Source organism: Chelonia mydas, chromosome 6 (genome assembly GCF_015237465.2).
Source record: "Chelonia mydas isolate rCheMyd1 chromosome 6, rCheMyd1.pri.v2, whole genome shotgun sequence".
NCBI lineage: Eukaryota > Metazoa > Chordata > Testudines > Cheloniidae > Chelonia > Chelonia mydas.
The window spans coordinates 39,278,664-39,291,883 of NC_051246.2; the positions used below are offsets into that span (position 1 = coordinate 39,278,664).

The 13,220-nt window shown below is 42.0% G+C and overlaps 1 protein-coding gene across 4 annotated transcripts in view; it reads left to right on the top strand.

Moving 5' to 3' along the window:
- MICAL2 (microtubule associated monooxygenase, calponin and LIM domain containing 2) overlaps positions 1 to 13,220 on the top strand; it is a 181,842-nt gene that overhangs the window by 150,483 nt on the left and 18,139 nt on the right. For all 4 annotated transcript variants that reach the window (XM_043550236.1, XM_037899826.2, XM_037899828.2 and 1 more), the window contains 2 exons: positions 741 to 2,106; positions 11,109 to 11,203. In XM_043550236.1, the coding sequence (XP_043406171.1) occupies positions 741 to 2,106; positions 11,109 to 11,203 (1,461 nt within the window). The remainder of the gene's footprint in view (positions 1 to 740; positions 2,107 to 11,108; positions 11,204 to 13,220) is intronic.

Here is a 13,220-nt window from a genome sequence, read left to right on the forward strand (position 1 = left end):
AACATCTTTCATCCTCAAAGCATGGAGAATGACATTCTTCACTTCTAAAAGAAAACCTCCAGGTTAGGGTTTGGGCACATTGGCTGGACAATGTAGAAATCTTGCAATGGTACCGTCTGAATTGCAGATACACTGAAGTTTTCAGTATCCAGAACTGTAACTCTGACACAATTTATACGTCCATTTAATAGTGTGTCAATCTATCATCTTGCATTTCCCATTTGTTGCTGGATTGCTTCAGTCATTCCTGGCTGCACTACACAAAAAACAGTGCAATATTTCTGAATTAGCTAGATAAGCTGCATCACCGTGTTCTGTGTTTGCTTTAAACTGTGCAGCTGAAATATACAGAAGAGGAGGGTAGGTCATCTTTTGTTTATAGTCCTGTAGTCTGGAGAGATTCTTTCCAAGAAAAATACTGAAGGAAGGACTACTTCAGAGTAAAGATAGCATCCACTCTCAGTATAGGTTAACTTTAGGCCAATTTAGAGTACCAATTTACAATGCTGTTCTCAATCCTAGATTACAAAAATGTAGCACTTGGGAAGGGGAAAATAGAAGACAGGTATTTCTTCTTACGGGATGTTTTTGTGTGTGTGCGCGCGCACATGTACCTGTACATATTCAGCTTTATTTGGGACAGTATATTTTGGCATGATTTATTTTAAAATTCTGCATAAATAAAAATGATTAGCTGTATTTTCTACCACTTAAATAACCATTTCATACACTCCATACAGTTAACATCTCTCAGCAAACCACCAGAAATTGCAAGAGGACTTTTCAAACACTACATCCCAGTGTTTCAAAGAAAGCCAAAAGCCAAAGAGACACCTGAAGAAATCCGTCTATATGTGCCCCATCACCCACTTCAGAAAAGTACTACTGGATCTCCATTGATGCATTCTGGAAATGTTACTTCAGTTGCTAATGTATATAAGCATAAAGATGAAAATGATAACAATGAGGAATATAATGTAAGTAACTTGCATGAGAGTGAAGAATGTACCACCAGAACAGGGGCCTTCAACAGAAAAATTATAGATTTGTCCTATCTAGACACAGAAAAAAAAGATGAAAGAAATCCAAGACAGCTGAAAGAACAGCCTGACCTAGAAATAAATGAAATAAAAAAACGGATAAGGAACAAATTAATGCTTGGTACAGAGCAGCAATCCAAATTACTTGATTTGAAGAAGGCAGATCTAGGTGGAACAAAACCAGAACATCAAAGCCAAGGAATGCTGGAAATTTCAGAATGGAAGGATGTTGATGGTAATAGGAGAAAAAACATATTCAACCAATCCAGTCTTTCTGTGCCTCTTCCACTTGCAAATGATGCTTTGCCAACTTTGTCAGACACAAAAGATATTCCAAAGAGTCCAGACAGTTTTGTAGAAGAACATCTGCCTAGCCGACCGAAATCACCATTGAAACTAATTGCCAGTGCAATAAAGAGATCCATTCTAGAACCTCTTGTCTCTCATCCAGAAAGCATAAAAAAGAGCCCAGACAGTAAAGCCAACCCTACTTCAGAACACACACACAGTCCCCCTAATACTTTTGTCCACTCTGTATGTTTAAGGAACAATAACGGTAATAGAGAACATGACCGACAGCCACAAGAATCTAATGTACTGGAAACTAGAAGCTCAGTCATAAACCCACCTAGTCTTTCCTGCAGTCTTGAAGAGAAATCTTCATGTGATTCCACAGAGGTCGTATTTCCGGTTTCCGGTTTGCACACATGTCCTTCCAAAGCTGCTGTTAAGCCTGAACATTCATCTGGTGCAAAGACGGAGGATGTACCCAGACTCCTAGAAAAGTTTACTCTTAAAGAGACTTCACTGAGGTCTTCCACTGATGACTTATGTATTTGTAACCAGAAGAACCTTCTTTTTTCATCTCTAAGGCTCAAGAACAAAACTTCTGAGGACATCCTTGGAGATCCTGAACAAATGAATGATATCTGCTCGCTCTTTAGTAACTTGAGGAATAAAGTCAATGAAAGAGAAAAGAACGATTCCTTAAAGTCATCTATGACCTTCATTAACAACTTTTCCCCAGAAAAAGTGCTAAATAATACTTCCACTGATGAGGACTCAGGTAAACAGGATTATTCACTTTAAATAATACAATTTAAGTTTAATATACATATGCATTAATTGTAAACAATTTCTTTGCCTTTTATTTTGTGTGTGTTTATTTTGAAGTTATGCTACTTAAGTAAAATTTAAGTAACTTTAATTTTAATTAAGAATATTGATTAAAACTTGGAAGATGATTGAAGCATTTAACAGGAGAAAAACGTACTGCTAAGCAGGGATCAGAGGTCCAGGCTGAAGTCTGGTTCTCTTTGGGTTCAGACGTGACTGTGATAAGCGCAGTGTAAATACTGAGATAGAAAGACAAATGGGATGGAAAATTCTGTAGAGCCTACCTGAGGAGTAATGGTTGCCATGATGTTAAATGTTCTGATGGAGGACAGATAAAGTAGGCAAAGTTAAAAGCCTAGGAGAGGAGAGCAGAAGATTCCACTGTGGTAAAGGGGGAAAATACCCCAGTTATTTATGTGAACCCATGGCCTGACTGATACTGGTATTGAATGATATCAACCTAGTTAAGAACATAGGGATTTCCATATTGGAACAGACTTAGGGTCTGTTTAGTCCAGTATCCTGTCTATGACAGTGGCTGGCACCAGACACTTCAGGAAAAGATGTAAGAAATCCACAGTGGGTAATTATGAAGTTATCTGCCTATAGGGGAAGCTTTTTTCTAATCCTCAACCTCATTTGAATGTTGTCTTTTGCCCTGAAGAATGAAAACTTGAGTTCCATGAGTATATTATATGTTGTGTAAAAAGCACTGGCTCTTATTAGTGTTAAAGTTTTTGCTTTTCAATGTTATTAAATGTCCCTCTGTTCTTGTGGTATGAGAGAAGGTAAACATTAGCACCTGATTCACAGTCTTTACACCATTCATTATTTTGCTACTCTAGTCACTGATTATGAATAAGGCTATGGTTTTGGGAGGTCATGGAATGCATGACTTCCAAAGACCTCCATGACTTCAGCCCTGGCGGCTGGGAGCTGCAGGGTCCCACTGCCTCCTGCAGTGGCAGGGAGGTGTGAGGTACCCACCTCGCCCGGCTTGAGGCAGCAAGCCCCCAAGCTCTCAGCCCCTGCAGCTCCTGGCCGTTGTGACAGACAGGGGAATACCGGCCACTCCCTGCCATGGGGCAAGGGAACCCTGGAGCTCTGAGCCCCCACCAGTGGTGGAGGCCCCAGAGCCCCCAGCTCCACAACTGTGCAGTCCCTTCCCATTTTATCATGGATATATTTAAAGTAAAAGTCAGGGACAGGTCACGGGCTTCCGTGAATTTTTCTTTGTTGCTTTATTTATTCTTTATTGTGATTTAAACATATCCAGTGTGAGAAATGACTCTGAACTTACATGCGTGGATCAGAGGAACTGGTGCGAAAAATGGAAGTACAGTTAAACAAATCAATGTTTTATTTAAAAATTAATTGTGCTTGCAATAATGGCCTCATTAGAATCCAGAAACTTGATGGTAACATTGCATTTCACTGCTGTTCAAAGAGACAAAAGTTCAGCTGTAGGTTTGAATCTGTTGTCACTAAGGAAAGTTGAGCAGCTTGGGAACTTGATGATGATGATAGTATTTTGGAAGCTGGGTTAGCTGCATTGTTCTCAGGCTACTGGAGCACATTCACTTACGTTGTTAGTTTTGGTTAAGCTTCCACCCTCTTCCCGCTGTGCTTATTTAGAAGCAAAATGACTGAGCAGACACCATTTCAACTGGGAGAAATAATAGCATGAGGGAAGGATATGGCAAAGTTCTGACATTATTGCACCAAGACCATGATCTTGAGTGCCTGTTTAAGGGAAACTTGCAATATAAACAACCCCAACTTTTCTCAGTTCTCTTTTATTATGGTTCTTGTCCACATGTTATCCCCTGCCTTAACGCACTGAGTCTAAAATAAAAATTTTACAAGACGACTGAGTTTTCCAAAATGTACAAGACTACAGCAATGTAAACATTCCAGTTATGGCCTCAGAAGTGATATGAAGTTTCTTTAAAACTAGGACGAGAGAGAGAGAGACTATAGCTACAGTACTATGTATTGACTAGATGTGGTCTCAATATAGCAATAAATATTGGGAGTTGACCCTTCTTGAAAGACAGCTTTGCTTTTAGCACATTAAAATTCTCTTTGCATTTCATGTGTTCTCCTTGGAAGTACATCATGATTTAACTAAGTTTGAAATGTAAACCAACTGAATCCATAAAATTCATTTTGATCCGAACCTGCTTTATTTTGTTAAAACTGATCCAATGTTTAAATAGTTTCAGCAAAGGGCTAAATTCTGACAGGTCTTGAATCACATTGAAGTCAGGATTTGGTCTTAGATCATCTCCTACTCATGGAAAGTAAGAACCAAGGCTAGAAGTAAGGAAAAACCCTCCCAAATATTCCCCTTTTAAAATACAAGAAGAAAACAACTTTATGATTGGGGTGGCTCCTCTGTGCAGAATCAGTTTCACCCTAAGCCCGGTGACCACTGAAGATCCCTTTAATTTCTAAAATAAAGCTTAAGAGAGAGTCAGGTGGTTCAGAGGCTTTGTACTTGCCCTCTGCTTAGCAGTGAATTTCACCCTTAGTGGGTTCTCAAGCACTGAAATCTTTCAGTGTGTTCTCAGTGCTCCAGCACTACTGTGGAACTGTTCTGACATAGTGATGGAGTTGAAAGAGCAGTCTGGGTCCTTGCATACAAATGAATATACTAAGTATCCCAGTGTTCTTTGGAAATCTTATCTCCAGTGCTACACCAGTTAATCACTTTTGAACTTCATAGCTTTTACACATCAGGTAACCAGTATGGGAATTGTTTGTCTGCCCCTCTCACAATCAAGTCCTTAGTGTAAACACTTAGAATTCTTTCTATTCATACTAGCCATTGGGATGACTATTGGAACATTCCATGCAGCAGGGACAGTCCTTATTGTAAGCAGATCTACTTAATAGACCCCTGATGCAAGAAAGCTTTTTGTCAGATTCTGTCCTACTCACTGCAACTGTTATACTGAAACAAGACATGTTTACCACACACAGGCCTCATTTGTAAGTCCCTAAGATAGCAAAGGGTATTCATGGGTGTAACGGAGTGCACTCACCTCTTGTGAGCGCCCCTACGGCTGAGTGCATATGTCTGCACACATACACACTCTCTGATTGTCCTTCCTCTGGGATAAAGCAGTGCCCCAGGACTCCCTCCCTGGGGACAATGTCTTCACCCTCTTAGGGCTGCCTGGCTACAGCTCTGTAGTTCAGTTCCCCCTTTGGGGTGCCTCACTGTCCAGGCCACATCTTCCCAGTGGCTAATGGGAGGTGGGGAGGGGACCTGGGCCTGCCCACTACTTCGGGTCCCAGCCCAGGGACCCTGTAGATCACAGCCATCTGCTGTATCTTTTTAACTAATTCCCTAGGCCACTTCCCCATGGCCCCGCGCCATCTTTAACCTTACCTCCGGGCCTTGCCCTAATGGAGTCCCAGCAACCAGACCAGGGCTCCTTCTCGCTCTCCCCAGCATCTGGCACCACTTTCCTGTCCAGAGTTCTGCAGTTCTGTCAGCTAGCCACACCATCCACGTTCCTACAGCTCCAGCAGGGAGCTGAACTCCCTCTGGCCCAGCAGCTCTTCATATACTTGGCTGCTGGGCCCTGATTGGCTGTGTCCCCCCACAGCCACTCTAGGCAGCTTGGAGGACCCTCTCCACTGCCCATTTTTGGGGGTGGGGTGTGGCAGGGCCACAAGGATTCCAGCAGGGGGCCTCAGAGGATCTGGTATACCCCGTAACAGTGGGATTCAAGAGAATCAAGTGCAAATATTATTTTTCAACAAGTTGAGGTGTCACAGACCGCTCCACCTGGATGTGACAGACATTCCAGTTTGATGAAGAAATCACAGTATTAAAATACAAGCAGGTCTTGAGTTTTATTGGGAAGCACCCATTTATATCTAGAATGAGGAGCTAAGAAAGCCTTGGTGGTGGGAACGAACCATGGTCAGTCCAAAGTTGCTCTTTTTGCTATAGTGTGTGTGTGTGATATTTTGACTATGAGATATGTACCAAAGCAGTGTCAAGAATTAAAAGGTCTACTTTCAAGTAAAAGGTGCATTCTTGAGACTCAGTGTTCACTTCTTGGTAGCCATGAAGAACTGGGGAATACTTCAGCGTGGGATAAGTGAGAGGAATTACTTAGAACAGTCAGCAGTCACTTAGACTATCAGAGAATTGTTATTACAATATAGGGCTGAAACTTTTGGCACTCTAACAACAGTAGCAGAAAAATCTATAATGAGATGTACTGTGAATAATGGTTCTCAAGTAACTAATTGACAGACAATAAGTTTAGGACTTTAGAAGGGAGAAGGTCTCTCAGGACTTGATTTATACAGCTTGTCACTAAACAGGATGTAACAATTCACTTGACAAGCAATCAGGGTGCGTTACTTACTGATTTGTGTGTTAAATTACCAGGATTTTATCCCTTTCTGTTTGAGATACTTACATGGCCCCAGTCAGTGTGTCACATCTGAGCACGTGTTAATATATTTATCCTCACAACACTCGTGTCGGATAGGACAATGCTATTATCCCCATTTTCTACAGATGGGGAACTAAGGCTCAGAGACCAAATGACTTGCCCAAGATCACACAGGAAGCCTTTGGCAGAGCAGGAATTTGGATCTGAATAGCAAAGTCCCACGTTAGCACAGTAACCACTGGACCATCCTTCCTCTCTGTCGTCCTTCTTTTCCATCACCTACTGCTCAGTTCCAATCCCTGATTGGTTTTGTTGATTTGGCGCCCTGTGACTTGTATGTTAGGTGATGGATTACGTAGGTTTCTCTGAAAAAAAGTGGTACTGATTAGCTGCAGCAGCCTTCTAAAATATGCAGTGGCAGACACTCCTTCAGAAAGCTAATGTATTGATATGGCACTCTTTTCTGTAAGATATTTAGTCCCTGCGCTCTCTGTCTATACTGCTGTCATTACAGTGATAACTGCACATCCTTAGGAGAGGCTGAGATGAGCAGCCACATGCCGGGTAATCTGCGTGTAGTGTTCCCCTCCGAAACTTCCCATCCAACCCCATCCCACCACATTTTGAAGTTGAGCATATGCCAACTTTCTTTATTTGCACGGAAGATTTCTGATTTCCTGAGGGGAATCACTTCCCTATACCTAAATATTATGGGTGAGATTTTCAAAGGCACTCTGCTTTGACCCAGCTGCTCCCATTGACTTCAGTGGAAACAGAGTTGGTCAATGCTGAGTGCTATTGAAAAATCTTACCTATAGGATTACCAGTGTGTGGGGAACTGGCCAGTGAAGAAGAAATCATCTCTGTGTAGTTTATCTTGTACATGTTATCGCACAAGTGGCTGCATTGGGATATTGAGTCTTCAGCATTAAAAACAGATGTTTTCTCACAATAATCATATCATAAAGCATCTTTTGTGATAGTGTCAAATTCACACAACACAAACTGCTACTGAACCTCTTGGATTTGGCCGTTGTAAATCAGGTATGCTGGCAAGTTCTCCCCAGTCAAGCTGGTCTCTCACATAAGTGAAGACTCCTGGTGTTGTAACATCCTCTTGGAGTGGGTAGGGGAGAGTGGTCCCGGCGTCTCCATCAGAGTCTGTTCTAGGGCCCAATGGTGGGCAGCTACACCCAACACCATGGGGTGCTAAGCTGCTGCCCCCAATATCCTAGACCACTTTTTACTACAGTCTCCTTCTGCTTCCCAGAGTAAATCATTTCAATCAAGGTTCTGACCCACACACTCAGTCACGTACCTCTATTTGGTGGGTTTGCATAGATCTGTGTTGTCAGGTCTTAGCCAATGAGCTCCTGGGCAGTACTTTCCCCTCAGAGCAGCCACCTGCTCCCTTCTGCTGCCTGCCTCTGAACTGTTCTGCTCCCCTTTTGTGCTTCCAGTTTGTGCAGGCTATGCAGGTGTGGCTGGGCAGGGCCACCTGGGCCCAGAGCTGTTCCTTAACCCTTTGCTCCCCAATATGGGCTTCACATACCCCATCACACCTGGGCAAGTCATTCTACATGCCTCCATTTCTCCATCTGTAAAATGGGGATATTCATAAATACCATAAAGTGCATTAAGATCTATGGGGAAAAAAACTATAGAAATGCTCAGTATTTTTCATTGTGCACAGGATGACATATTAAACACATTATCACCACTAATTGTGACTGAGTATTTTTATTTGACCTAAATACCTTTCTGCCTTCAGAAGCCCTGATCAAGCACTTTTCCATGAAGGGCATTGCTAGTTATTAATTAGTTGCCTGGTGTCTCCTAACAATGCTTATACAATGTCCCTCGAAAGACTGGACTTTTTACAGACCATTAAATTGGTTTCTGAAGCAGAATAAGAGACAGATGCCTGACATTCCAGAATACATAAGGTGACAGGCACTATTGGGACTATACTATTAATCCATTTTATGTGAGGACACTGACTTCTTCACCCTCTTGTGATGGCCCTTGTCCTAAACCCTTAGGGAAGTGAATGACTCTGCCTCTGTTCCAAAAAGGCAAACAACTCCCCAGTCAGAGTCCCTTGAGAAGGAGACAGGTGCTCTTGTATCAGAGAAGGCTGTTTATCCTCTACACCTGGTAACACTTTTTAATTATTGATGTAACTCAGAGAGGAGGACAGAGCAAGGCAATAATTTATTCCCACTGAAGAAAGACAAAAGGGAACATGTAGTTGATTGTGTTACCAACCCCACCAGAAAATTCTGTAAAGCTTAAAAATTTGCATTTTATGGAATTTTATTTCAATGACAATGTGATCAGAAGACAGGTACTGGAGGTATTTGGTGAAAAACAAAATCAAGAGAGATGATATTTGAATGAGTTTAAACCAAAAGAAACATGACTGCGAGCCAGAACCCAGCCCCTAATTAATTCCTTTTTACCCATTCTGACAGCGTAAAGGCTGTCTTAGAGAATTTCCCTGGATAACAGAAAGCTGGCATAACTGGCTGTACATCATCCGCTGCTGGCCCTACAGTGTTGCAGACATGCTGAGGTAGTGGTGACCCTTCTGTACACCGGCAATTGTGATCAGCTGATCAGCCCCCAAAAGGGCTATTCCAGCAGGTGCAAGTTAGAGCCACTCTGACTTGCACCCTGTCCTCTGCTCTAAAGACGGGGTCGGGAGTGGAAAGCTCCACATTGTTCCCATATGTATAGGTCAGGCACACTTGGGGATCTGGCCCTGTGTCTTTCAGAAAGCTGACTGAAGTGGCTTCTTGAGTCTAGACAGCTCCTCTTTTTATGAGTAACTGTTTTTCTTGACCTGTGTAGCTCCTAGAAATCTTATGAGAACCAATTCTGCTCTCAATTAGACCCTTCTAAGCCTGCAACTTCATGAAGGTCAGTGGTTTGGTGTGAAGTCAACAGAGTTATTCCATGATTAAGTTGATGTAATTGAGGCTATGTCTACACTAGAGAGCTTACAGCAGTACGACTGTACCGATGTAGCTGCGCCCCTGTAAGATCTCTTGTGTAGCTGCTCTATGCTGACAGGAGAGAGCTCTCCCATCGACATAATTAAACCACCCCCAATGAGCTGTGGGAGAAGCTCTTCCAATGACATAGCATTTTGCACACTGCCAGTTATGCCAGGGTAATTTAAGTTGCTGGGGGGGGGGGTGTTTTTTCCACACCCTGAGAGACATAAGTTTTGCCGACCTAAGTAGTAGTGTACACATGGCCTTACTGAGAGCAGAATTTGGCCCTCTGTTGTTGTGCTTGCTACCATTTAGTTACTTTTCTGGAATGAACATGTTTCAGTGACTCCAATTTTTAAAGTCTTTTTTGAGACTAAATTAATTCTGCTTTTGCAGGGTTTGGATTCACAGTGAAACAAATGAGAAAAGGAAGGAAACTTACAGTGAGGGGAATGGGAAGTGATCATATTCCAAATAAAACTTGCATTCATATACTGGATTATAGCAAATCAACAGTTACCTGGCAAACGCTAAGCAAAAAGTCATTGATCACTTTACATTGTGTGTACTCCCAAGATGCAGTCCATCCAGATGTTAATCATTAACCCTGCAGCAGGTTGAAGTGTGGAGACAGATGTTCCTGGAGCAGTTTTATTTTCTTAAACAAAGAGAATAAAGATATGAATTAGACAAATAAATTGAGAAGAACAAAACAGCCAGCTAGAACAAGACTCTGGTGAAATGGGTATAATAAAATTGTTGTAGTTAAATATACATTAATTTGTATTCCTGAATGCATGTTTTTCCCAATGATATCATTTGAATTTCCCTCATAGAGTATATTGTTGTGATGTATGGATTTTCCTGACTTATTATGGCATTTTAATCAACAGTTCAATGATGTGATAATATTCTTAAGAAAGAAAAATACAAGTGACATTTGTTTAGACATAATTAATGAAATATTTATATTGCATGAGACTATGTGATAAAGCCTTGTTCTCTTAGTCCATTTGCTTCTGATTACATTTGTGATTTTTTTATATGACCAGACATTCTGACGCCAGCCATTTTACACTGAGCAGATGTCATGTAGTAAAAATGGGTGCCAGATGCTAGAAGCCACAAGGGTAATTTGTTTAAGAGCTGGCTCAGACTTTTTGCATTCAATTACACCGCATGGTGAGCCTTACACAATCATTTAAGTAATATGGCTAACTTCAGATATGCCTTTTAATAACAAATTTCATTTCTGAATGCATTTTGAGCATCATGCTACATAGATGGTGTTTAAGGAATTAATTGATTGATACATAATACTGCTATGTTTAAAAAAGAATTCCAAATAACAAGCAGCAAAGGCCTTGGACACTGGCCAAAAATTTAATTAACACGATCAGCCAAATTTCCAAATTGCCTTTAGGTGCAACCTAATAAAGCTCAGGGCAGGTGCACTATGCAAGTGGCTAGGGTGAATGTCCATATGTCTCAAGGGAGAATACTTCCTGCTTCACTTTGTTCCTGCATTTTAGGCTCTGAACACCTATCTGTCAAAAAACAAGTGACTGCATCTTATTCTTCTTCCTCTGATGGTGAATTTGAACACAAGCCTTCAATAGCACTCAAGGTAACCTTTACTTAGAAACAAAAAGAAACTTTCACTGTTGAATTATACTTAAGGTTTGTGTGATTTTGATTTTAAAATGGAACAGTTCGGGGGGGGGGGGGGGGGTTTGACATGCAAACCTAGCATTGTAATATATAACGGATTGAACCACATCAGGTCTCTTTCCAAAAAACAGGTACCAGCATTTCTTTACCTGTCAGAACCGTCCCCCCACCCCCCACAGGTTATAAGAACTTTGACAGAGATGGATTTAATTTGAATAACAGACGTGCTTAACATAAACCACTTTGAAGCTGCATTTCTTAAGTGGTTTTAATATGTAGCCCAACAAACAAACCATTGAAAAAATTAAAACGAACAGATGCAGATTTCTCTTGGGGAAACACCACTTCATTTAAAAAGAACTACAGGCAGATTGCATGGAAAATGTTATATTTATTCTAATCAGAAATATTAAATGAGCCATGCAGTCCCATCATGAAATTATACCCCCGAAATGCCTCCTGTATACTGGGCTCAGTTAGGTCTAGCTGTGTTTCGGTATCTAATAGGAAATAAGAGAGCTAAAATACCAATGAGATTTTGATCTTCAACTCTTACTTGGAGAGAGAGATTCTGTAGGCTGAATGGCTCATCAGAGACTTGTTTACCCTTTCTCTGAAAGTGGAGGGGCATCAGTAAGTAGCATCAGTAGATGACCTAACCAGAAAGGTTGCTTGGATTAGGAGGTGGCATTGTGAGTTGTTGGTTTGTTTTTTTAATTAGACAAGTTAATGTTTGTAGTGCAACCCATATACCTTCTGGGTGTGGTGTTCTGTCCCATCTAGTGGCACCGAGACCCCTTAAAGAGAGTTAAATGAGTCTGCTCTTCAGCCTGAGCTAATAACCAGTTGGCTTTTAGCTCATGCTGTAGAGGCTCATGTACTAAGCTCCAGAGGTCCCTAGTTCGATCCCGCCCGCCAACAAGCGGGGTCTGTCGGTGTTACAAGTAGGGGTTCGTCTGGCATTTCAGCTGGGAAGTCTTTGAAGCTCGGGACACACTTCCTCAGCTAGGGGAAGTATGTAACCCACACAACTTCTGGGTGTGTGTTCTGTGCCATCTAGCGGCACTGAGACCACAGAGAGAGAGAGAGAGATGAAATTAGTCTGCTCTATAGCCTTAGCTAATAGCCAGCTGGCTTTTAGCTTATGCTGTGGAGGCTCATGTACTAAGCTTCAGAGGTCATAGAATCATAGAATATCAGGGTTGGAAGAGACTTCAGGAGGTCATCTAGTCCAACCCCCTGCTCAAAGCAGAACCAATCCCCAACTAAATCATCCCAGCCAGGGCTTTGTCAAGCCTGACCTTAAAAACCTCTAAGGAAGGAGATTCGACCACCTCCCTAGGTAACCGATTCCAGTGCTTCAGTGAAAAAGTTTTCCCTAATATCCAACCTAAACCTCCCCCACTGCACCTTGAGACCATTACTCCTTGTTCTGTCATCTGCTACCACTGAGAACAGTCTAGATCCATCCTCTTTGGAACCCCCTTCCAGGTAGTTGAAAGCAGCTATCAAATCCCCCCTCATTCTTCTCTTCTGCAGACTAAATAATCCAAGTTCCCTCAACCTCTCCTCATAAGTCATGTGTTCCAGCCCCCTAATCATTTTTGTTGCCCTCTGCTGGACCCTTTCCAATTTTTTGACATCCTTCTTGTAGTGTGGGGCCCAAAACTGGACACAGTACTCCAGATGAGGCCTCACCAATGCCGAATAGCAGGGAATGATCACGTCCCTCGATCTGCTGGCAATGCTCCTACTTATACAGCCCAAAATGCCGTTAGCCTTCTTGGCAACAAGGGCACGCTGTTGACTCATATCCAGCTTCTCGTCCACTGTAACCCCTGGGTTCTTTTCTGCAGAACTGCTGCCTAGCCACTTGATCCCTAGTCTGTAGCAGTGCATGGGATTCTTCTGTCCTAAGTGCAGGACTCTGCACTTGTCCTTGCTGAACCTTGTTTGATCCTGCCCGTCAACGA